The sequence below is a fragment of the Erythrolamprus reginae genome, chromosome 3 (assembly GCF_031021105.1).
Source record: "Erythrolamprus reginae isolate rEryReg1 chromosome 3, rEryReg1.hap1, whole genome shotgun sequence".
In the NCBI taxonomy this organism is placed as follows: Eukaryota; Metazoa; Chordata; class Lepidosauria; order Squamata; family Dipsadidae; genus Erythrolamprus; species Erythrolamprus reginae.
Window position 1 is genome coordinate 48,780,320 of NC_091952.1, and position 27,063 is coordinate 48,807,382.

At 40.1% G+C, this 27,063-nt stretch overlaps 1 protein-coding gene across 1 annotated transcript; it reads right to left on the reverse strand.

The window, feature by feature from the left end:
• Positions 1-2,410: 2,410 nt before the first annotated feature.
• Positions 2,411-24,575, reverse strand: SARS1 (seryl-tRNA synthetase 1). The gene is made up of 11 exons (XM_070745136.1): positions 24,276-24,575; positions 19,920-19,990; positions 16,731-16,811; positions 14,943-15,101; positions 12,737-12,880; positions 12,284-12,439; positions 10,779-11,000; positions 6,473-6,602; positions 6,068-6,225; positions 5,094-5,223; positions 2,411-3,092 (listed from the first exon to the last, which is right to left on the reverse strand). The coding sequence occupies exons 1-11, from the start codon at positions 24,409-24,411 to the stop codon at positions 2,935-2,937; spliced, it is 1,545 nt and encodes a 514-aa protein (XP_070601237.1). The 5' UTR covers positions 24,412-24,575; the 3' UTR covers positions 2,411-2,934.
• Between the last annotated feature and the right edge of the window lie 2,488 nt (positions 24,576-27,063).

The following is a 27,063-nucleotide window of genomic DNA, read 5'->3' on the forward strand; positions in this document are numbered from 1 at the left end:
GAAGTATCCAAATTTGATATATAACTAAAATGTAACTTTGATCTCATCCTGCTTAACTTTTCTGAGATCAATCAAGATTGGTCAGATGCTGCCACCTGCTGAGAATCCTGCATGACATAATGTCACAAATAATTTTTTTGAGCTCCCAAGTGAGGTTCTATGGTGGACTGCATGTTCCTGAAGGTGCAAGAACGGCATTGCGGTGGAGATTATGGTGAGTTTTAACCGGTCCACTCTCACCATTCAGAACACTCCCTGCGAGGAATCTGCAGGAACTGAAGTTTTGCAGTCAACTGGTAAATTGAGTGGCTGGAGGAATTTCAATCAAAGTCACATCCAATATGCCGCCTATATGTACACAAGGTTGGCAAAACCTTCACTTTCTTAATCACCATTGGAAATAATCAATTTACAAGTAAAGAGGGATTTTCTGAGCAGGAGGATAAAAAAAATATACTTGGGGAATCAACTGTCTTTCTGGATTAAAGGAGAAGAAAAAGGCTTTAAGAGGTTTAAATGTTCAACAAACAGCTTAATAAGAATTAGTTCTAAGGAAGTTTCAGAGATAAAGGAGACAGTAATTTTGAAAGGTTAAATTTTTGTGCCAGTGCTTTTTAAAACATCGGAATGGAATTAAACAAATAGGTCTGACAATTACCAGAAAAGTGGCCAAAACAGGACAAGGGAGGAGGGGATCATTAGAATAAACTGCAGAAAGAATTACACTAGATTTTCCCCCCAGGAAATGTTTAGGGAATTAGTTGTATGAAGATACAGATATAAGAATCTGTTTGGGATGCAAGGACAGTGTTCGTGTATTACTTTATACAACATAACAGTGAACTCAAAAGGACAAGCTTCAAAAAATATCTATTTACAATCTGGTCTTGAAGTTACAATTGCCACCCAGAAACACATAGTGCCACACAACTGCATTTTAGGCACCTGCCAGCCAGTTTGCATTTTTGACTGGTTGGAGTGTCCATGGCCACGACTGTAATTTAAAAGTTTTTGCTCTTTTCTGCCAAAAGAGGATATGCTAGACTTGCTTAACCACCACACAACTTGCTTCACTATTGCAGTGATTCATGTTATGACCATTGTAAAAATGTAGTAAAATCAAGACCAGTCACATGGTACTTCAACTTATGACCACAACCTATGGTGGTAATTCCAGACTCTATTGTAGTTTTAAGTCAAAGACTATCTGCATGAATTTTGGAGACAATTTATTTATACATACAGTGATACCTTGTCTTACGAACTTAATTGGTCCCAGACGAGGTTCGTAAGGTGAAACGTTTGTAAGACGAAACAATGTTTCTCATAGGAATCAATGGAAAAGCGATTAATGTGTGCAAGCCCAAAATTCACCCCTTTTGTCAGCCGAAGCGCCAGTTTTCGCACTGGTGGGATTCCCCTGAGGCTCCCCTCCATGGGAAACCCCACCTCTGGACTTCTGTGTTTTTTCGATGCTGCAGGGAAATCCCAGCATCACAAAAACAGGTGCTTCAAAGGAATCGCAGCATTTTGAAACAATTTGTACCATTACCTTCCTCCATATATTATTGAAAAATAAACTTTCTCAAAAGCCGAAAGTAGTTAAATGAATTAGAACTTTAGAGAAAACGTATTGTTTATAAAATCACATCACAGGGTAAAAAAGAAAATGGGCATCTGTGATTTTATAAACAATGAGTTTTCCCTAATGTTCCCATTCCTTTAATTTCACAATTAAAAAATTAAGATCAAGTGTTGGACACTTCCCCTCTTTTACTTCTCTTACAAATTCAAGTGTAAGATCTCCCTCAGACCATCAAATATAAGTTGACCTCAGACTTTCTAAGTAAATTTACTGTAGTGCAATATAATCAATTTAGTAGTTAATTTGTTCTATATTCAACATAACTGAACTAATGAAACCTACTTTTGTGCATAATTCGTTTTTATGAAATATAAAGACAGGAAGGAGGAGAACAAGCTTTCTATCAAATCACACTATATAACGAAGGAATCCTGAAGCTTGGCAATCTGTACCAGTTAAGTATTTGATTTGAATGTTAGATGATCTTGATATTTATGCAAATTATAATCAATTAAAGATGCATGTTAAGATACATCAAACCCCCTGAAAGATGCTATAACTATTTTTGTTGTTTTAATTCTGGATTTTTAAAAAATTCTGTTTTGCTAGCCATCAAGAGCTAGTTATATATGATAGGTGGCCTATAAATTTATTAAATAAACAGAAATATAATGCATGATATAAGGAAGTACATTGCCAATAGGAAAATACTAAAAATTCTTAATCTTGTAAACTGCTGTTAAGGCCACATAAATTTCAGCAACTGTGAGAATTAAAAAGGACTCCAAGAAATATGGAAAAATAATTAACTTTAAAAAAAGTCAATTTCTTAAATCTTTGCTTTATTGACCAAGTCCCTCTAAGTCAGGAAAAATCCTATGACATTTCAAAAATCATGATGATAAAATTACACAAGTGCCTATATTTATTTCTCCTTTTGATATTTGCTTTTACCTCTTATTTCAATATGCAGATTTTTTTAAAAGCAAATGAACATTATACACAGGGTTTTGTTTCCTCTGCTTGAATTTGCAATTCTGGGCTTGGACAGAATTTTTTTCTCACATATAATTAACATAATTTAAAATGGGTTGGGGGCTGGGAAATCAACAGCTTTTGTACTGCTTTTCACTTCCACAGTGTAAAGAAAAGCACATATAATCACTATGTGAAGCTTCATCTTTCTGTATCGGAGGGTAAAAACTGAGACAGTAAAAGTAACATGTTCCTGACGTAGGAAAGAGGAGACAAAAAGCAGCAACTAATCCCAGGAACCCCGACACCCACACTCGCCTCCCTCAGCTTTAAGAACTCCACGGTGCCTCTCAGCGAGACTAGCTGAGTTATTGTCAGGGGCTGTTCACACCCATGCTTTGCATCTTCCCTTCTAGAGCACAGTCTCCACCAGCTGATTTCTTTTTGCCTCCTTCGTGCTGTTTCTTTTGCTTCTTAGAAATTTCTTGATCTATTGGTGCAGGTTTCACAAATTTTATCATTTCCTTTAGACCTAGAGAGAAGAAGAATAAATACAGATGGATGCCAAAATGGGTATTACCAAGCATCATTCTTTCAGATTAGTATTTCCCTTTCACACAACCCAAACCACTATACAGTGATACCTTGTCTTACAAACTTAATTGATTCCGGGACGAGGTTCTTAAGGTGAAATGTTTGTAAGACAAAACAATGTTTCCCATAGGAATCAATGGAAAAGCGATTAATGCGTGCAAGCCCAAAATTCACCCCTTTTGCCAGCCGAAACGCCCGTTTTTGCACTGCTGGGATTCCCCTGCTATGATTCCCCTGCAGCATCACAAAAACACGGAAGTCTGGAGGTGGGGTTTCCCATGGAGGAGAGCCTCAGGAGAATCCCAGCAGCACAAAAACAGGTGCTTCGCTGGCAACCAAAGTCTGGAGGGGGGGGGGTGCGTCCCAGCGGCGGCAGTGGGTTTGTAAGGTGAAAATAGTTTGTAAGAAGAGGCAAAAAAATCTTAAACTCCGGGTTTGTATCTCGAAAAGTTTGTATGACGAGTCGTTTGTAAGACGAGGTATCACTGTATATAAAACTATTTCAAATAGTTAATCAGAACTACTTGAAATAAGGATCAGAACTGCAGCAAAAGCAATTGCTACCAACCTGTCTTCCACTGAGGACCTGTATACTGCACGAGTCAAAAAGAGGGTTGTGAAAATATTTACAGACTTCTGACATCCTGGACACAAACTGTTTCACTCCTACCTTCAAAAGGACGCTACAGAGCATTGCACACCAAAACAACTAGACACAAGAACAGTTTTCCCCCGAGTGCCATCACTCTGCTAAACAAATAATTCCCTTAACACTGTCAAACTATATTTACTAAGTCTGCACTATCATTTATCTTCTCATCGTGGCTATCGCTCATCCTCTCTCAAAAATGACTGTATGATGTAACTTTGTTGCTTGTATCCTTACAATTTATATTGACTGGTTCCTAATATATTGCTTATTTGTACCCGGACTATCATTAAGTGTTGTACATTATGATTCTTGATGGACTTTTCTTTTATGTACATTGAGAGCATATGCACCAAGACAAATTCCTTGTCTGTCCAATCACACTTGGCCAATAAAAAATCCTATTCTATTCCAGTTACTTTACTACATAAAGTAGTAGTTGCTGAATATTATAAGCATCCAAGCTCTCCCTTCTCTCTCCAGCAAGTGTCACAAGTAGCTAAAAGGGAGGAAACTCTTAAGCGAAGTCTTCCTTCTCAGGCTTTCTTGGGCACCTCTTCTATTTTGTCACTGATTTCCTCGACTGAAAAATTAATACTAACAACTACAGTGCAACTTCTAAAATATTCTGATTCAGGAAAACTAGAATAAAAATGGATCTTCTTAGTTTAATATAGTAAAGAAACACTGTTCAAGTCAGCCTCCCATAATTTACTGGCATTCAACATACTTGGATTACTATCAAGGATCCCACCTATACAGGTTAGTTCCCGACTTATGACAATTGAGCCCTAAAATTTTGTTGCTAAGTCAGACGTTTGTTATGTGAGTTTTGCCCCATTTTACGACCGTTCGTGCCACAGTTAATAAACGAATCGCTGCAGCTGATCAGTTATTAACCTAGTTGTTATGTGACTCTGGCTTCCCCGTTGACTTTGCTTGTCAGAAAGATCACAAAAGGTGACCTTAGGATACTGCAACGCTCATAAAGTCAGTTGCCAATCATCTGTATTTTGATATGATTATGGGAATACCGCTACAGTCATAAATGTGGAACTCAGTGCCACTGTATATTTGAACGGTCATTAAATGAACTGTGGTTTAGTCCAGGACTACCTGTAGTACCCATGTAGCAGATGATCAGCCCATAGGTTTCGTGGAATATAATTCCATGCTTTAAGGTCAGAATTATGAGTTTTCAAGGGGGGGACTCTAATCTTCAAGGACAATAGGCATTCAGACACCAAAAGCAAAATTACAGAGGCAGGAAATGGAAATGAGCATTATTACCCGGTGGCATGAAATCCTTTAATTTATCTGGTATAACGATTCCTTCCTCTGTCTGGTAATTCTCCAGAATAGCACATATAGTCCGTGTTGTAGCACACATGGTGGCATTGAGCATATGTACAAATTCCACCTATCAAAATAAAACATTGCTATGTGTCATGCATTTCCCGAAAAGCAAACATATATTTCCAGAAACCTTACTAAGTCCCCAGCATTTAGTTAAAAGTAATTACTATGATTTATATAACTGCCCAGTTTTTAAAATAAATTTACAACTTATTTTTTCACATTAAATCCACATTTAAAATATAAAATATATTATTATTTTAAAATATAAAACGTATTAATACAGAGAAAACACTGCCACTACGTATATCTGGCTAGCTAACCATTCTGCAAATAATTTTATTTACAAATGCCAAAGCTCTTTGTACACAGGTATGTGCTCATTCGTTCATTCTAAACTTTATAAAACCCATGATAATCCAATGGTTCTTTTAATCTATAAATCTCAGTTTCTATAATCTTTAGAATATTTCTTTTCCAAGTTATCAATCCTATGGCTTATATATAGCTTATATAATGGTATGTATACTACCTATTTTATACTAAATGGAATATATACTATTTTATACTAAAATACCATTATTTTAGTAAGTTAGATTACATAACTGGCATGTTGCCAATATTCAAATTGGATATGCATCTATACATTTATCTCAGTCTTTCTCTATCATTTCTACCACAACAATTCCAAATTATTATATTTTGAGCAACTGCCCCAAATGCTGAATGAGAAAAAATCACGCTATGACAAAATTGCAGATTTTCTAAAATAATAATAATAATAATAATAATAATAATAATAATAATATGTAAGCTGCTCAAAGATAATCCTTTTGACTATAACACTAAAAAAGTTATTCACAACTGTATAAATGCTTCCAGAGTGCTTGAATGATAACACAACATACTTTATCCATCATCTTTTTGGTTTGGCCATAGCGTATCCGTAACCGACGTGCTTGGTAATCAGTACAGTTTGAACAAGAAACAAGTTCACGGAAAGCACCAGAACCAGGGAACCATGCTTCCAGATCCAGTTTCTTACTGGCAGCATGATTTAAGGAACCTGTAATAGCAGGAGACAGCATTTAGTGTAGTATTAGGAGAAGTAATATTAAGAAATAATCTCTCGATCCTCTAAAAACGAAAATGTTAGGATGGCCTACGACTTTGACAAATTAATACTGGTACACAACTACGTATTTGAGAAGGCATAGAGGTTCTATTTTTATTAGATGTTAGTGGTAAAATACTGTGCATATATACTAGGGAATCACCCCCCACAACTAGAAATTGTTCTGAGAGAGAAGTACCTGAGACAATATTCACAATGTGATAAGGGATGCCTAGTGACTGGTAGAACTGTTCAGCAGTGGAAATCATCTCATCAAACATTTCCCAAGATTTATTATCATGCGGTGATGCATAGACAAACTGCTCAATCTAAAAAAAGAAAAGGGGGGGGAAGAGAATTAGAAATCAAACTAAAAAATATAAGAAAGAGACTCAGATTTTGAGAGAACAGCTGTGAAACTAGTGTTGTATTAAGAATATCAGAACTTAAGAAAGTTAATTCATTTCAATATTATGGAATCTGACACTGCTCTTAGTGTTAATGAATTGAGATATAATGACTTTATATATAAGCAATCTAAACCAGCAATTTGTGTAACAAGAAATATGCTGCCCAATATTGAAAATCTACCTTAGTAAACCACTCTAAATTTGTTACCATTGAGCATGCCATTTAACTGAAATAAAATACCTTGCAAATGTTATATTTAACAAACTCATACACAGAATCTTAAACACAAATATACATTGTTTCATTCTTATTAAAACTGTTTTATTCTATTAAAAAGCTTTGGGTTACATGTTCATTCCTCATACATTTTCCAAAGAAAAGGTTCCTACCTACCACTCATTTAAAGAAACATTTTTGTTAGTACTATGTACAAGATGGTTGTGTTTACAATAATGAATGCTTGTACGTATTGAAGTACAATAGCTTTAATAGGTAGTGTTGCAAATTGCCATAAGAGGGAGCCAGAAAGCATGGTTCTGCTCTCTCTACTCTTTCTGATTCACTGTGATTGATGTAGTAAACTCTGTGATTCGTAAGCTGTAATGCATGTCTGATATGTAAGACAAAGACAGGCTTGTAATATTATTATTATATTGAGAGAATTTCACTGATTTGAATATGTATGACCAGACTGCTTAATTTGACTTTGCTACTTCTAAAGTAAACACTATTTTATACACATTAATGTATCTATGTAATTATATCTCCTGGATATCTGCTGGAATCCCACATTTCCTCTGTGCATTTCCTTAATAACTCAAGGCTCACACAGACTCCTTAACAATTTTCATTTCTTATTATGACACTGAATCCTGTGCAGACTGAAGAAGGAAGCTGTACAAAGACAGAAAACTTTAAGCATAGTTACAATTAAGAGGAGCTGTTGGAATTTTAAAATTATACTTCTGCTCCACTCTGTAAGTATAGGTCTCTAGACAAGATTGTCAAGTTAACTATGAAAAATTCTGACAATACAGATAATAAAATCCCAAAAGGTGTTACATGGGCATACTGAGCATATCCTTTACTGCCCATTCCGCTGCATTCTAGATCTTTTGAAAAATCTGATTGGTCTTTAAGGGTAGCTCTGTGTAGACCACATTGCAGTAGTTAAACTATAAGGTAACCAAAGCATGATTGACAGTCTGAAGGCATCCCAATCTAGAAAAGAGTGCAACTGTAGCACCAGATTAAGTTGGCCCAAAGCTTTCTGGCCATAGTTGTCACCTACTTATTGAGCAACTATGAGTTTCAAATTGTGCACCATTCTTGAATGGGGAAGAGTAATCCCATCCAAGGTCAAGTTGGTGCTGGTGAGACCACATTTGGAATACTGTGTTCAGTTCTGGAGACCTCACCTACAAAAAGATATTGACAAAATTGAACAGGTCCAAAGACAAGCTACAAGAATGGGGAAGGTCTTAAGCATAAAACCTATCAGGAAAGACTTAATGAACTCAATCTGTATAGTCTGGAGGACAGAAGGAAAAGGGGGGACATGATCGAAACATTTAAATATGTTAAATTAGGTTCAGGAGGGGAGTGTTTTTAATAGGAAAGTACAAGGGGACACAATCTGAGGTTAGTTGGGGGAAAGATCAGAAGCAACATGAGAAAATATTATTTTACTGAAAGAGTAGTAGATCCTTGGAACAAACTTCCAGCAGACGTGGCTGATAAATCCACAGTAACTGAATTTAGACATGCCTGGGATAAACATATATCCATCCTAAGATAAAATACAGGAAATAGTATAAGGGCAGACTAGATGGACCATGAGGTCTTTTTCTGCCGTCAATCTTCTATGTTTCTCAGTTCCCAGATCTGAGTGGTCCAAACAAAAACATATAGAAAATAATTTGCAAATAGATTAAGAAATATAACTGAATCAAGACTTTTACTGTAAGCACATGATATACTTGGACAACAGGATGGCATAATAGGGAACTAAGAATTCTGAGCTGAGGAAATAGGCCCAAGGGTGGGTTCTGGATCCTTTTGCTGCAGGTTTGCTTAGGGTCGCACAGTTTGCTCGTGTGCCCGCAACAATTAAAAAATAGCTTCTGTACACGTGCAGAAACAAAAAATAGCTTCTGTGCATGCACAGAAGCAAAATCTGGAGACCTCACCTACAAAAAGATATTGACAAAATTGAACGGGTCCAAAGACGGGCTACAAGAATGGTGGAAGGTCTTAAGCATAAAACGTATCAGGAAAGACTTAATGAACTCAATCTGTATAGTCTGGAGGACAGGAGGAAAAGGGGGGACATGATCGAAACATTTAAATATGTTAAAGGGTTAAATAAGGTTCAGGAGGGAAGTGTTTTTAATAGGAAAGTGAACACAAGAACAAGGGGACACAATCTGAAGTTAGTTGGGGGAAAGATCAAAAGCAACGTGAGAAAATATTATTTCACTGAAAGAGTAGTAGATCCTTGGAACAAACTTCCAGCAGACGTGGTAGATAAATCCACAGTAACTGAATTTAAACATGCCTGGGATAAACATATATCCATCCTAAGATAAAACACAGGAAATAGTATAAGGGCAGACTAGATGGACCATGAGGTCTTTTTCTGCCGTCAGTCTTCTATGTTTCTATGTTTCTAAATCCAAGATGGTGGTGCCCGTGGAGACACTGACAGAACCGGCTCTGTGACATCATCATCAAGTTACTAATGGTTCTAAAGAACCGGTTAGAACCGGTAGGAACCCACGTCTGACTAGGACATCTTGTTAAGTAAACATACGAAAGTCAAAAGAAATATGGAAGGGTATCTCTTAAGTGGTCCCTCAGAACTCAACATGCAATCATTTTCTACTATTAGTCTTAAATAAAGGAGAACAGAAACAAGTTTCTGGTCTGTTCCATAAAGTCCAAACTCTGATGATAATGAGCATAGCTTGGAAAAACACAGAATTGGGGTGGTGGTTAAATGACTGTTTTTAGGTTAGGTGAAGATCAATAGCATAATCCATCTTCACATTTAAGGCTGAACTGAATTCTAAATGTACAGAAATATTCAGATGTGTTACTTGTATCCAATGATTGGGAATGACTCTTTTACCAAATCTTTCTTTTCAAAATACAGTGATGCCTCGTCTTACAAACGCCTCGTCATACAAACTTTTCGAGATACAAACCTGGGGTTTAAGATTTTTTTGCCTCTTCTTACAAACTATTTTCACCTTACAAACCCACTACCGCCGCTGGGATGCCCCGTCTCCAGACCTCCGTTGCCAGCGAAGCACCCGTTTTTGCACTGCTGGAAATTCCCCTGAGGCTCCCCTCCATGGGAAACCCCACCTCTGGACTTCCGTGTTTTGTGATGCTGCATGGGAATCCCAGCAGGGGATCCCAGCAGTGCAAAAACTGGCGCTTCGCTGGCAACGGAAGTCTGGAGGTGGGGTTTCCCAGCGAGGGGAGCCTCAGTGAAATCGCAGCATCGCAAAAACACAGAGGTCCGGAGATGGGGTTTTGAGGACTTCGGTGTTTTTGCGATGCTGCGATTTCACTGATGCTCCCTTCACTGGGAAACCCCACCTCTGGACTTCCATTGCCAGCGAAGCGCTCATTTTTGCGATGGTGGGATTCTCCTGCTGGGATTCCCCTGCTGCATTGCAAAAACACAGAAGTCCGGAGATGGGGTTTCCCATGGAGGGGAGCCTCAGGGGAATCCCAGCAGTGCAAAAGCAGGCGTTTGGCTGGCCAAAGGGGTGAATTTGGGGCTTGCACGCATTAATCGTTTTTCCATTGATTCCTATGGGAAACATTGTTTCATCTTACAAACTTTTCACCTTAAGAACCTCGTCCCGGAACCAATTAAGTTTGTAAGACAAGGTATCACTGTATGTTCTTAAAATACAATTTTGACTTTGCCTTGTTGGACTTGGAAACAGTACTGAATGCATGAAGGGTGATCTGTGCATTCTGTGCTTTCAAATTTTATTTTTTATACACTGAAGGTAGGTGCAAAAAAACCTGAAAAACATTCCCCCCCCCCCCCCAAAAAAAAAACTAGATAGCATTACCTTTTCAAACTGATGTACTCGGAAAATGCCTCTGGTATCACGACCGTGCGATCCTACTTCTTGGCGGAAGCAAGTAGACAGCCCAGCATATTTGATGGGTAAATCTTCCGGTTTCAGCCATTCATCCCTGTGCAATGCTGCAATTGGCTGCTCAGATGTAGCAATCAGATATTTTTCATCAACGGTATTATCATCGCTCTTCTCACTGCCTTTTCCCAGGACCTGGGAAGAAGTTTGGAAATCAGACAACTGCAGCAGCACACTGTTTTATATCCCCAAACTTTCTACTTCAGATGAATGCAAGTTTAAATTAACTTAAGTATAAACATTACAAATATATGTACACATTTAAAATATCATTATAAAACTACTAGTATCTAGACATGGGCTATCTCTTTTTGGTTACCTTTAAACATACTTCAATTTATAGTAGGAATATTTCTTTTCCAACAGAAGGGTAAACATTTGAAATAAAATATACAGGTAATTGCCCTATTTAAAGATTTATCAAAATATGTGAAAAATTTCTATGACTCCATGGATAATCTGGCCGCATGAATCCCAGTGACCAGTTAGGTCCCACAGAGTGGGCCTTCTCCGAGTCCTGTCAACTAAACAATGTCGTTTGGCAGGACCCAGGGGAAGAGCCTTCTCTGTGGCGGCCCCGGCCCTCTGGAACCAACTCCCTCCAGAAATTAGAATAGCCCCCACCCTCCTTGCTTTTCGTAAGCTCCTTAAAACCCACCTCTGCCGTCAGGCATGGGGGAACTGAGATATTCCTTCCCCCTAGGCCTCTACAATTTATGCATGGTATGTTTGTATGTATGTTTGGTTTAATAATAAGGGTTTTTTAGTTGTTTTAGTATTGGATTGTTACACGCTGTTTTTATCATTGTTGTTAGCTGCCCCGAGTCCATGGAGAGGGGCTGCATACAAATCCAATGAATGAATGAATGAATGAATGAATGAATGAATGAATGAATAAACAAACAAACAAACAAACAAATAAATCTAATTACCCACTGAGATAGCAACAAAAATAGTCTTGCACGAAGATTTAATAGAAAAAAATAACAATGTGTATGGAAATGGATAAACTAACAATGGAATTTTAAAATAAGGATGATTCAGAATATTGGGATAGGTTCTGAATGTTGGGATAGGTTCTATTGTTGGCTGGAAAAAAGGAAAATGTAAAGATATATAGTCAAAAAAGAACAGAAAATTGGGGACTAAAAAAAGAGGATTGGTGAGAAGGGGGAAAAAAAGGAGAGACACCAAAGTAAGATCAATGTACAAGATGTATAATAATAGATATGTAATAGAGATTGAGCAAAATAAGAATTCTAAAGCAGGTATGTCACACAATGTCCAATGCTTTTAAATGTTTTGTGTTTGTATATCTATGTATAAATAAAGAATAAATAAATATTTTTAATTTTTAAAAAAGTCTAGCAGCTCACAGCCAACGCTATTGAAATGATACTGTTCTTCTCACATCTTACCTTGTAGAGCTCTTCATCAAACTGACTTAGCTGGGCCACTTCCTGCATCACTTCTTTTCTCATGAAGAAAGGTGTATAAACTGGGGTGTATCCCTGGCTATGTAGTGTCTGCAGAGCATACTGAATGAGGGCTTGCTCTAGAAAAACCAAAGGTCCCTACAACGAAAGAGAAACAGATTAACACCCATGCTTTTAAAAAGGTCTGGGGACTCTATATTCAGATTGTCTTCTACAATTAAGTAAAAGACCTATTTACAGAAGCTTCATTCATCCAATTTTACTTTAAATGCATGTGGGGATCATATTCCTCCCCTCCCCACATACTGTAACTGAAATACTTCAGTTATACAACTCCTGAAAGTCACAGCCAGGTGAGAGCTTCTGTGAGGTATATTTAGCAAAAGCTGGAAGGAATTAGGTCTCCCACCTTTTCACGAAAATGATAATCATTACCTTAAGGAAGTATCCTCTGCTTCCAGCTACAACAGCTCCTTTTTCTCCCTCGTAGCCATCCACCATGACAACCAGATCCACGTGAGAGTACTTCTTCCTCTCGGTGCAGTCTCCCCATACTCTCTCTTCTTTATTATCTACATCCTACCAATTTCAACAACAAAAAAGAGAGGATACTTTGTGTGTCTCAAAAAGCATTACCTGTCCAAAGAAGAATCTACTGCACATTTTGTTTGGTTGTAACATAACATAATTAACTTCCATTTAATTACACACTAGCATTTAATAAACTGGCCAAAACAGTGTCATGCAGAAGCCTTTTTGCATTATACTGTTCTCTGCCTCAGTGTATTATGATAAATACTTCAAGAACTACCAAGAGATGACAGATCAGAATTTGTTCTAATATGAAAAGACAATGGTGCTCTGGGAAATAGAGATTACATTCAGTGATTTCCCTGTACTGGAGAATTCCTTATAAAGGAATTCCTTATTGCAAAGCTCGCCTCGTAAAATGTGCTATTCTGCAATCAAACTCAAACTCAACCCAGACAAGACGGAGTGGCTGTGGGTTTTGCCTCCCAAGGACAATTCTATCTGTCCGTCCATTACCCTGGGGGGGGGGGGGAATTATTGACCCCCTCAGAGAGGGTCCGCAACTTGGGCGTCCTCCTCGATCCACAGCTCACATTAGAAAAACACCTTTCAGCTGTGGCGAGGGGGGCGTTTGCCCAGGTTCGCCTGGTGCGCCAGTTGCGGCCCTATTTGGACCGGGAGTCATTGCTCAAAGTCACTCATGCCCTCATCACCTCGAGGCTCGACTACTGTAACGCTCTCTACATGGGGCTACCTTTGAAAAGTGTTCGGAAACTTCAGATCGTGCAGAATGCAGCTGCGAGAGCAATTATGGGCTTCTCCAAGTATGCCCATATCACTCCAACACTCCGCAGTCTGCATTGGTTGCCGATCAGTTTCCGGTCACAATTCAAAGTGTTGGTTATGACCTATAAAGCCCTTCATGGCATCGGACCAGAATATCTTCGGGACCGCCTCCTGCCGCACGAATCCCAGCGACTGGTTAGGTCCCACAGAGTTGGCCTTCTCCGGGTCCTGTCGACTAAACAATGTCGTCTGGCGGGACCCAGGGGAAGAGCCTTCTCTGTGGGGGGGCCGACCCTCTGGAACCAGCTCCCCCCTGAGATTAGGATTGCCCCCACCCTCCCTGCCTTTCGTAAACTCCTTAAGACCCACCTCTGCCGTCAGGCATGGGGGAACTAAAACACCTCCCCCTTGCCCATGTTGTTTTGTTGATTGATTGACTGTGTGCCTGTTTTTTATATATACTGTTTTTATGAGATTACTAATTTTAAATTGTAATTAGATTGGTGGGCATTGGATTTAGTATTATGTACTGTGCTGTTTTTTATTATTGTTGTGAGCCGCCCCGAGTTCGCGGAGAGGGGCGGCATATAAATCCAATAAATCTAATCTAATCTAATCTAATTACTTACAATCTGACAATAACTACTAAAAATTCTAAAAATAACTGAACCAATAGTAGTAATTATCTTAAAACTTGTCTTGCTGGGCACTGGTTCTTCTGGCTACTTCTGCTCATCCTTAAATTTACTTACCAGCTGTTATTGGGCTACAGAGCACAGGAAGGAAAAGAAGGACCAGTCTATCAACTCTTTTGGCTGCTAATAAGAATTCTATCACTTTCAACAATAGATGTCACTGTGAACTTCATTCCATCTTTCTTATTCTTTCTGGATCACAGGTTTTAGATTGTGAGGTCAGTGGACAGCACTACCTTACCCTTACTTGACCTGTGAGCTGCCCCGGGTGCTTGTTTTTGCCTGAAGAGCAGAGTAAAATGCTCTAAATAAACAAAATGGAGTTGATGTTACACAGTTCGCACTTACACTGTGTTGATCCATATGGTTTGTTTCTCATTTATATTTTAAACAATAATGTGATTTAGCACAGGGTTGGTTCTTTTATATTGGTAGCTTCTTTCTTTGAAGGATAATTGCATTATAACGCAAACCATATTAAATCCTCATCTTCCTCACCAGGGATTTACCCATACCCACACTACAGCTGTGCAAAAGAGCACCTGAAATTAGATTGTCACTATTGTTTCAAACAGACCATAACCAATCACAATGTACAATTACATGCGGGGCATGGAAATTGTTCCTACTTCATCATTGCTGATTGGCACAGAGGGATGAAGAAGATTTCCAATTTCTCGGAGATTTTCAAAGCGCTCTGCTTCCAGTTTCAAGCGTTCTTCGTCACATTTCAGGATTGCTTCATCAATCAGGAGACGGATTTTCTTGATTTGGTTAACTTGAAGGCTCTGAAGCACAAGAGAATGGCTGGGTGTGTCAGCATGTCATAATGAGAGAAGATTTGAAAACACTCCATGTAAAAAGTGGATTTTAAGGGGGCAGGACTGTAACTTTAGGCTCATCATATTTTAGCTGAAAGTTATCATACCAAACAAGTGGTCAAGAAAGATGTTTGATTTACCTGACTAATATATCACTACAAGCTAATTTTGACAGACTTTGGTTGAATAAATGTGACCATTACAAAAGCTAGTTGGTAAAATTACTAATCCAAGAATGAAAAGGATCAGTAGTAAGATGCAGCAGCATGGATGTGTTCAGGATTATAGGCTTTGTCCAGAAGTTCCTCATTTTATTTTCCGCCTTCCCTGACTTGATATATCTTATGAATAGGACCATTTTGTTGTATGAGCCATGATAGATGATTTGGCATATCATTCAAAACACAGCAAATTATTTATTTACTGTCAAAAGTAAGCCAAAGGTTAGCAACATAGAAGCATAGAAGACTGACGGCAGAAAAAGACCTCATGGTCCATCTAGTCGGCCCTTATACTATTTTCTGTATTTTATCTTAGGATAGATATATGTTTATCCCAGGCATGTTTAAATTCAGTTACTGTGGATTTACCAACCAAGTCTGCTGGAAGTTTGTTCCAAGGATCTACTACTCTTTCAGTAAAATAATATTTTCTCATGTTGCTTTTGATCTTTCCCCCAACTAACTTCAGATTGTGTCCCCTTGTTCTTGTGTTCACTTTCCTATTAAAGTGAACCTCCTGGCCCTTATTTAACCCTTTAACATATTTAAATGTTTCGATCATGTCCCCCCTTTTCCTTCTGTCTTCCAGACTATACAGATTGAGTTCATTAAGTCTTTCCTGATACATTTTATGCTTAAGACCTTCCACCATTCTTGCTAACACAGAACTGCCAATACAATACTCAGATTGAGGATTCCTTTTCCCCAAGTGCATTATTTTACATTTGGAAACATTAAACTGCAGTTTCTATTGCTTTGACCATTTATCTAGTAAAGCTAAATCATTTACCATATTACAGATGCCTCCAGGAATATCAACCCTATTGCACACTTCATCGGCAAATAGGCAAACCTTTCCTACCAAACCTTCCTCTATGTCACTCACAAACATATTAAAACGAATAGGACCCAGAACAGACCCTTGTGGCACAGCGGTTGTAACCTGTCTCTGCTCAGAATATTCACCATTAACAATAACTCTCTGATGTCTACGCTTCAGCCAGCTGCAAATCCATTGAACTATCCAGGGATTAAATCCAATCTTCACTAATTTATCTATCAGCTCTTTATGTGGAACCGTATCAAAGGCTTTGCTGAAGTCCAGATAGGCAATAATGTGAATTAAAATAGTGTTCTTGCACTATCTTCAGCTCACAGTGCAAGAGAATTTGAAGTATATCCCTAAAACCCCCACTGAACTATACCTTAAAGACAAGCAAATAGCACAATAATGGAAATACATTCAAGAACACACAAAGAACAGAAATCTGTACAAACATCCCTCTCCCAAATTTAAATCATAATGTATATCACTTTCTCAAATATAATACAGGCATCGAAAGTCAGTGAATAGCAAAATAAGAAATGAACTTACTGTTAAGGTGTCCACTGAGAGTTCGTCAAGATTTTGTGCCTGATCTGGTATATCATCACTGTTACCCACAGGTTCTTTCTTCTATAAAAAGAAATATTAATAAAAAGGAAAACACGTCAGCAAAGAAAAAACAATAGGAAATATTAAATTGCTTTTGAATTCCATTTCTAGATTTTCAGAACAAAATAGTTACCAAGACAAAATACTAGTGACCTGAACAAGGCATTATATTTGATGAGGAAAAAGCAGTATGTCTTTTGTCTAAATATATAAAACCTTAAGGAAAGAAAAATCCGAACAAGAAAGCCCACCTCCCTCCCATTTTTCCACATTGGTTTCATTTTTTTTTGTCAGGAAAATATAGATGGGGTTTATTTCAAATTTTTCATACTGTAGTGAAAGCATATCATCTAGCATTATTTGTTGTAAACACAATGGCTCTCGTCTCTTTATTTATCAATAAAGGAAGAAGGGAAGATGACCCATTCTTTTAAAAAGGGCATTTCATTAAAAATTTGTCAGTGCTACGCATTGTTTCCAATCATCTTTCTTTGTAAAATTGACTTCAAATGGTACTCAAATTGTTCACACAAGACAAAATGAAGCAGCTCATCCAGTGTTTTCTTTTTAGTTAGGGGAGAGAGGGAATCATTGTCTTTACTATTCCGAAAATCAAAATGAATTTGGGATGCTCTGGGATGTTCATGTTCAAATGTTGAGTACATGTCATGATCACAATTCAAGTGTGCCCTTTTTCTCCATGTTAGTTCAAATACCACCTGCTCAGCTAAAATGTCTCTGGTGTTGTTTTTAACACTGCTAATCATATAGTAAGGAATCTTTATTGGAGCACCTAAGATTCTGCCCTGAGGGTGTATAATATCAGCGCAAAGAGTCAGAGTCTTCTCACCACACAAACACTGTTCTTTTCAGGCCTCTGTCTCTATGCATCAAGAGAGAAGGGACAACTGTTCCAGATTACTCTTTCCTATTAGGATATGGAGAAGGGGATGGCATTGGACCAGATTACCTCCGGAACCGCCTGCTACCGCACGAATCCCAGCGACCGATAAAGTCCCACAGAGTTGGCCTTCTCCGGGTCCCGTCGACTAAACAATGCCACTTGGCGGGACCCAGGGGAAGAGCCTTCTCTGTGGCGGCCCCGGCCCTCTGGAACCAACTCCCCCCAGAGATTAGACCCTCCCTGTCTTTCGTAAACTACTCAAGACTCATTTATACCGCCAGGCATGGGGGAGTTGAGATATTCCTTCCCCCTAGGCCATTACAAGTTATGCATGGTATATTTGTGTGTATGTTTGGTTTTATAATAGGGGTTTTTAGTTGTTTTATTATTGGATTGTCACATGCTATTTTTATCATTGTTGTTAGCCGCCCCGAGTCTACAAAGAGGGGCAGCATACAAATCCAATAAATAATAATAATAATAATAATAATAATAATAATAATAATAATAATCATAATCTATTCAGGAGAGGATGCCTAGTCACCAGCAGGTAAAATGGAAAGCTTCACAGACTGCATTCATCTGAGGGGGGTTTCTAATTCATCCCTTAGCAATTTAATCACATAATAAATCTTCTTATATACAGAATTTTTTATAAAAAATGAATCTTTTTCTGCTGTCAATCTTCTATCTTTCTAGGTTTATTATGTGATTAAATTGCTAAGGAATTGTAAAAGATGAATTGTAAAGGCTGTATGTATGTGTGTATGTTCCAGCACAACATACATACTTATGCATATTACGCTGAATAACATACGTATGTATGTATGTGTGTGTGTGTATATGTATGTATGTTCCAGCATTGAAATTGCCTGGAGCAATTTCAACAAAACTTGGTACACATGACTTACTATCTGGTGGCAAATACTGTGGGGGGTAAGACACCCCTAGCACCCCTAGGAGTAGCGTTTTGGAATAACGGTCGTCTTCTGTACACTGAGCTAGCTTCGCGTTAGGCCATGGTGTGCTCAAAGGCCTCTGTACTGGCCTAATCTTGGCTCCCTTCACTTGAGGGAGGCCTAGGCCTGAGTTGGGGCGAAGGATGATCCTGGGAACACAGGCCGAAGCAGCTCCTTGTGAGATCATACAGGGAACGAGGTCAGCACAGAGGCCTTTCATTGAGCACGCCACGGCCTAAGCCAGGGCTCGGGAACGTTGGCTCTCCTATGACATGTGGACTTTAACTCCCAGAATTCCTGAGCCAATTATGCTAGCTCAGGAATTTTGAGAGTTGAAGTCCACAAGTCATAGAAGAGACGACATTCCCTACCACTGGCCTAAGCAGATAGTTCGCCTCATCTCACAGCTTTGGTCCGTCCTTCATCTCATCTCATAGTGAGGAGGACAGGACCAACCCAACTGAGGTGAAACAAGTATGGAGGCCAGAGAGGAGACCCAGCCTATTTCCGCAGGGGTGGAGAAGGCATAGCATGGGCCAGCTCAGGGATTTATATTCCAGACACAGGGCCAGTTTGAGGAAATGCTAAAACGGCTGGTGGCAGAGGCAGGAGGGGTGATACTTCTAAATCCCCCAGCTGTCTACAGGTTACGTAGTTGGGATTTGAATAAGGTCCTTATATTTTATTTATTTATTTATTGGATTTGTATGCCGCCCCTCTCCGAAGACTCGGGGCGGCTAACAGCAATAATAAAACAATGTACAATAATAATCCAATAAATACTAAAAATGATTAAAAACCCATTAATATAACAAACCAAACATACATACAGACATACCACACATGAAATTGTAAAGGCCTAGGGGGAAAGAGCATCTCAATTCCCCCATGCCTGGCGGCAGAGGTGGGTTTTAAGTAGCTTACGAAAGGCAAGGAGGGTGGGGGCAATTCTAATCTCTGGGGGGAGTTGGTTTCAGAGGGCTGGGGCCGCCACAGAGAAGGCTCTTTCCCTGGGTCCCGCCAAGCGGCATTGTTTAGTTGACATTTTAAAACCCTGTAAATAAAATTATTTTCATTTGACACTATAGATATAACTCATTCCTTTTCCTGACTAATACAAGAATGGGATAAATAAATACAGAGTAATTAGCTAGCAATGTATAAAAGTTTGGATAAAGTAATCAAAACAGAGCACGTAACTTCAGTTTACTATGATTCTGTTCAATGAAGTAATAACATTTTTGCTTTTAACAAAATGTACTGCACCTTCATTTTTTCTCCTATGGTTTTGCTGCACAAGTTCTTCAGTTTGTTCAGGTTGTCTGCCCGGAATCTGCCTAGAAGAAATGCACCGAAAAATTTACAAAACCTGATGTTTAAAGAACAAACTTTCCAAGCAATGTTAAGTCTACCTTTTGCATTACTATTACTGGCAATTAAGTACATTCATCAAACAGATGGAGCAAAGTACTGAAGAAATATTAGAAAATTATATTTTTTTTGATAGAAGGGGAAAACTCCTTCTACACATAAACAATACAGATAGTCCTCGAACTTACAACAGTTCATTTAATGACCATTCAATGTCACGGCACTGAAAAAATTGACTGACTTGTGACCATTTTTCAAACTTATGACGGTTGCAGCATCCCATAGCCACATGATTGACATTTGGATGTTCGACAACTGTTTCATATTTATGATGGTTGCAGTGTCCCAGGGTCATGTGGGCATCTTTTCCGACCTTTTGACAGGCAAGGTCAATGGGGAAGCCAGATTCACTTAACAACCGTGTTACTAATTTAACAACTGAAATGATTCACGTAACAAATGTGACGAGAAAAATGGTAAAACGAAGCAAAACTCAATTAATAAATTTCTCACATAGCAACATAAATTCTGGGCTCAACTGTAGTCATAGGTCGAGGACTACCTGTATTAATAACTGGAAAAACTGAAAGGTGTATAAATGTATCGTGCCGAAAGTGGCCACGAGAGCCACCGTGGGGCTTCCCAGATTCGCCCACGTTTCTACAACACTCCGTGGCCTGCATTGGCTGCCGATCAGTTTCCGGTCACAATTCAAAGTGTTGGTTATGACCTTTAAAGCCCTACATGGCATTGGACCAGAGTACCTCCGGAACCGCCTGCTACCGCACGAATCCCAGCGACCGATAAGGTCCCACAGAGTTGGCCTTCTCCGAGTCCCATCGACTAAACAATGTCCTTTGGCGGGCCCCAGGGGAAGAGCCTTCTCTGTGGCGGCCCTGGCCCTCTGGAATCAACTCACCCCCGGAGATTAGAACTGCCCCCACTCTCGTCTTTTGTAAACTACTGAAGACCCATCTATACCGCCAGGCACGGGGGAGTTGAGACACCTTTCCCCCGGGCTCTTTATATTTCATGTTTGGTATGTATGTGTTGTTTGGTTTTTAAATATGATAGGGTTTTATATGCTTCTTTTTTAATATTAGATTCGTTTCGCTATAATATTGCTTTTTTATTATTGTTGTGAGCCGCCCCGAGTCTACGGAGAGGGGTGGCATACAAATCTAATAAATAAATAAATAAATAAATAAATAAATAAATTCTACACTGATTCAACAGATCCAAATGTAATTCTGTCCTATTCCTTAGAATATCTCACATTAGAGCCTTTTACTTATCTTTTAAAATATTTATTAAAACATTTCTACATTATGCATTCATGAGATAGCTTAGAGATGGAAACAAAATGATTAATTTTCAAAGGACATACAGGTCTTCTCTTTCTCTCTAAAAAAAATTAAGCAGCACTGCCAAAAAGAAAATGAAACTGCAACATGTGCATTTGCAGCATCCAGAAGTTATCTTCCAGGGTGATGACAAACACAGCAGGATTGCATCAGACTCAGATGCACCAGTACTTGAACTGTGTACTCTACTGACAAGAGCACCGCAATGCTGAAAAATAAGGCAAAATCTAGGGAGGGGATTAACTGCACTATACATTTGCCATGACAAAACAGAAAAAAAATTGCCTACAAGTGTATTTGTGGGATGTTTTTTCCCCTTAGGATGGCATAGAAAATAGGGAATTCCAAGGAAAAACTGAACTCCCCTTCTCAAACTTTCTGGATGTACTGTACAGTACTTTTTTGTTCACAACAGATTTCACTTTAAATCTGTTTTCCCAATTAGACCTTCAACGTTTACAACAATATGGGGACACATTCTATTGCATGATATTAGCTAAGGCAGGGATCTCCAATCTTGGCCACTTTAAGACTTGTGGACTTCAACTCCCAGAATTCCTCAGCCAACCTTGGCCTTAAGCTCTGGGAGTTGAAGTCCACAAATCTTAAAGTGGCCTAGATTGGAGACCCCTGAGCTAAGAGACGCCTGCCCTAATAAGGCATCCTAGGGAAGGAAGGAGATACTTTTACTGGGGCGCATTCACCTGTAAACAATGAAAGGGTTAAGGGCATCCCATGTGGCTAAGATCAAAGGCTCCTAAACAGATGTCGGATGGAGGGGGCATGTCAGGGACACGTGAACCCCTCCACTTCCAACGCGATCCAGTCACTGACATGACCATTAACAAAACAACATCCTCCGGAAAGTCAGTTGGCATCCTTGATTTTTGTGAACAGATGTTGCCTTTCCAACATGCTCTGGAAATCTCACACTACTTACCGGAACTCACAAAACGTTTGCCAGACCCATCCTAGAATACAGTGATCCCCCGGTTATTGCGTCCCCAACCATTGCAAACAGGGTAATTTGCGATTTTTGAACCCGGAAGTCAAAACACCATCTACGCATGCGTGCCCTTTTTTTCTATGGGCACGCATGCGTAGATGGGGCCCGGCAGATCAGCTGCTGGGCGGCTTCCCTGGGTCTTCCCCCTCTTGCTGGCGGGAGGGCGAGCAGCGGGCATCAGCAAGGAGTTTCCCCACCGCCCACGCAAACTCCTCGCTGCCGCCCGCCCTTCGCCCGCCCACGCCGTTCATTCTCGCCGCTTTCGAGCTGAGTCCTGAAGCGAATTCGCTCCAGGACTCAGCTCGAAAGCGCCGAGAGCCAGCGGGGACAAGCCGTTCGCTGGCGCTGGCTCTGGGCGCTTTTGAGCTGAGTCCTAAAGCGAATTCGCTCCAGGACTCAGCTCGAAAGCGCCGAGAGCCAGCGGGGACAAGCCGTTCGCTGGCGCTGGCTCTCGGCGCTTTTGAGCTGAGTCCTGAAGCGAATTCGCTCCAGGACTCAGCTCAAAAGCGCCGAGAGCCAGCGCCAGCGAACGGCTTGTCCGCCGCCTGCCTGCCCGCTAGCGAGGAGCCGAAGATTGGGGGCGGCGCGGCTGTTTTAAAATGTCGCCGCCGGCATGGGGGGCTTGCCAGCACCCCCCGGACCTCCAACCCGGGTTTGGGGGGCTGCTAGGAAGCCCCCCATGCCGGCGGCAACATTTTAAAACAGCCGCGCCGCCCCCAATCTTCGGCTCCTCGCTAGCGCTGCGGCAGATGGTGTTTTTACTTCCGCAGCGCTACTTCGCGAAAACCCGCTCGTTGCGGGGGGTCCTGGAACGGAACCCTCGCAACGAGCGGGGGATCACTGTACAGCTCATCTGTTTGGAACCCATACTGCATCTCGGACATTAACACCCTCGAAAATGTTCAAAGATACTTCACCAGAAGAGCCCTTCACTCCTCCACCCAAAAAAGAATACCCTACGAAACTAGTCTCTCACTATCCTGGGTCTAGAAAGCTTACAACTACGATGCCTTAAACATGATCTAAGTATTGCCCACAAGATCATATGCTGCAACGTCCTGCCTGTGAACGACTACTTCAGCTTCAACCACAACAACACAAGAGCACACAACAGATTAAAGCTTAATATTAACCGCTCCAAACTTGTCTGTAAAAAATACGACTTTCGTAATCAAGTCGTCGAAGCGTGGAACTCATTGCCGGACTCTGTAGTATCTTTTCCTAACCCCCAACATTTTACCCTTAGACTACCCACAGTCGACCTCTCCAGATTCCTAAGAGGTCAGTAAGCGGCGTGCCTAAGTGCACTAGCGTGCCTCCCGTCCCGTCCTATTGTCTCTCCTATATCGTATCTATTATTCTATTCTATTGTTCTTATACTACTCTCATAATATCCTTCTATTCTGTTAATGATATATTCTCCTAAATTTTCACTTCTATTCTTTCTCTAATATATTTTACTCAAGTATAACCTCTATAACAGAGGTCTTCAAACTTGGCAAGTTTAAGACTTGTGGACTTCAACTCCCAGAATTCTCCAGCCAGCTGTGCTGGCTGGAGAATTCTGGGAGTTAAAGTCCACACGTCTTAAACTTGCCAAGTTTGAAGACCTCTGCTCTATAGCCTTCATTGTGTATTATTGTGCATTGGACAAAATAAATAAATAATAATTAAAAAAAAGCCAGATGGGTGTCAAGCCGCTCAAAGGCGGAAGGGAAGAGCAGAGGCGCCTCTGAATGGGAGGCTCAAGCAAGACCAGGAGGAAAGAGCCAGGCGAGACCCAAAGGGAAGCCCGGCGGGCGGCGGCTCTTCCACGCGCTTTCCGTCCAGCCCCGCCGCGGAAACGGGTCTCGGCGGACCCCGCGCCTCCGGCTCACTCACATCTCCTCCAGGCCCCGTCGGCGGCCACCAGCGCGTCCACGAGAGCCGGGTCCTTGAAGCGCTTCAGCTGCGTCTCTCGCACCAGCTCCGGGTCGCCGCCTTTGTCGGCGCGGAAGAGGTCCAAGTCCAGCACCATGGCGGCGAAGGCGGAAAGGAACGGGGGAAAAGAGAGGAGCCCGGCTTTCGCCCCCTCGCCACGGGCAAGCGAACGGCGACGAGGCAAGGACGGGAGAGCCCAAGGGCGCCTGCGCAGTAGAGACGCAGAGGGAAGGAACTGCGCGCGCGCACCTGGGCGTGGATGAGAGGGAAGTTGGTGCTTCTCTGCCTGCGTATAAATACAACGAGAGCCGCTTTTGTACAAGGCGACTTCACGCCTTTCTGCAGCGTAAGGCTTAGGTAAAGTTTGAGGACTGACAAGCTTAGGAATGGTTCTTTGTAAAGTTACGAATTCTCCCCGATTTCAATGCTCGCACTATCCGCGTTGAATTGCCTCTAATGCCGATTAATAATCGGGTAAGCCGAGTGGAGTGGCACACCGGGAATTTTAAAGACTTTTTTTTCTTGGGAGGATCTATCTATATCGGTCTGTCTGTCTGTCTGTCTATCTATCTCTATCTATCCATCTATCTATCTACCTCTATTCATATCTGTCTGTCTGTCATCTATTTCTTTCTATCCATCCATCCAGCCAGCATAGGATAGTAGTTTATATAAACATAACATAGAAAGTAGTGATAAAAGAAGACAGGACAGGGACGGTAGGCACAATGGTGCACTTATGTACAGTACACCCCTTAATGTTTCATTGAGTATAAAGGAACGCAATTAGCAATAGAACTTAGATTTATATACTGCTTCACACTGCTTTACAGACCTCTCTAAGCGGTTTACAGAGAGTCATCATATTGACCCCAAAAATCTGGGTCCTCCTATTACCGACCTTGGAAGGATGGATGGCTGAGTCAACCTTGAGCCTACTGAGATTCAATCTGCCAAACTGCTGGCAGTTGGTGATCAGCAGAAGTAGCTTGCAGTACTGCACTCTAACCACTGCACCACCGAGGTTCTGTAGTTGAGAAACCTTGGGCTTTTATACGATTAAAGCTTAATTGTAAGCCTCTTATAAAGTCTCTGTCACTATACAAGTGGGTAAACTGTCCAATATAAATGCTATGCATTAAATGTGAAAACAATCTGGGTTACAAGTCTTTTTAATCGTGCATCATCTAAAAGTCACAGAAAGGACTTAGGAAGGGCAATCTGCAGCCCTTGGGTCCAATACAGCTGAACTATAACTCCCAGCTCTTATCTTGTGTGCTGGCCAGGATTGCTGCAAGTAGTAGTTGCGTTTAGGCAGCTGCAGGATGACTATCCCTGCCAGCCATCAGTTTGGTCTAACCTGCCTTTGGTTGGTTTCATTGCACTTGAAAACCAAATAAGATTGTTGTAGGTTTGGATGGAACCTTTTGTGAAGGTGATTTATCAATGTTTCATCGCAGGTACTGCCTCTATGAAAATTAATAATGGTATACTCATTCCACTATCATTTACCAGGCAACTGATCCAAAGATATATTAGAAAATAGGTTTCTAGCATATGTATAATGTTAAATATTATATATAAAGGATTATTACTAATGTATTCCATAGAATGGAGATTCAGTGCTATTTCTCAGCTTTCCATAGGGTAGCAGTCTCCCTGCCAGATAGAGATGACAGTGCAAAGCATCATTGGAGAAACATCTATGGAGATTTTCAATTATCGTGACCACGTTTCTATCTAAGAAAGTCCAGTTGGCCTTTTTTTTTTTGCAAAAAGCACCTTTGGGTCAACAAATTGGAGAATGGTGAAGTCAAGATATATCTTCTGCTTGGGTTTTGTCTTTTTGCTCTTAGATGTTCTCAAGTTATGTTCAAGTTGGGTTGATCAGAACTGTGTAATAACAGATGCACTTTGCAAATAAAACATAACAGATGCACTTTGCAAATAAAACGTCCTAGCCATGGCATCTTCATTGCATAGGCCCAGAGAAACCTGAGATCTTACAGCATTGTTTGGTAGGATATTAGATGCAGGGCAGTTCCTGTTTTATTTTCTATAGCTTGAATATTTTTAAAAAATTATTATAAAAATTGATTAGAGATCAGAAGGTTTTCTTGTTCTCTCTTTTTTCTGTTCATCTAAAATGAACAAAAGGGTCACATCAAAAGTCATAAACAGTACATTAGTCCTTAATCAAAAATCCACGTGCAATGTTGTCTCCATTAATTATAAAATTGTATTTACCTTATAAATAGAACCCATCCCATTATGCACATAGAACAAAATAAGCTGCAGTTTATCATCACAAGGCGGAAAAGCTCCCCCACAGATTTATAAGTATAATTAAATCAATTTTATACAGCATTGCAAAAATTCATTGTCATATTTTAAAGAAATGTTATCATATTGTAGTCCCTGAATAGCATTTTTATGATTCATCCATGTTCTGAAAAGTCCTTGAAGATTACTACTAGAATAATAAAATATCTGGCATATTATTACTTATATATTAAAAAGATTACACTTTTTTCAAAACCCCCAAACATGTACAAAAAAGTTGCAGAAGCAAAATCCCCCAGCATAATAAATCACAACAATACAAAACAGTAATGCTGTTATCCTATTAAATAGACAAAAGTATTTTTCCGGTCTTACATGAATTAAATTTACAAACGTGAATTACAGTTGGCCACATTTTCATAGATGACATACCAGAAAATTTAGATGCTATACAATAGTGCGTTCC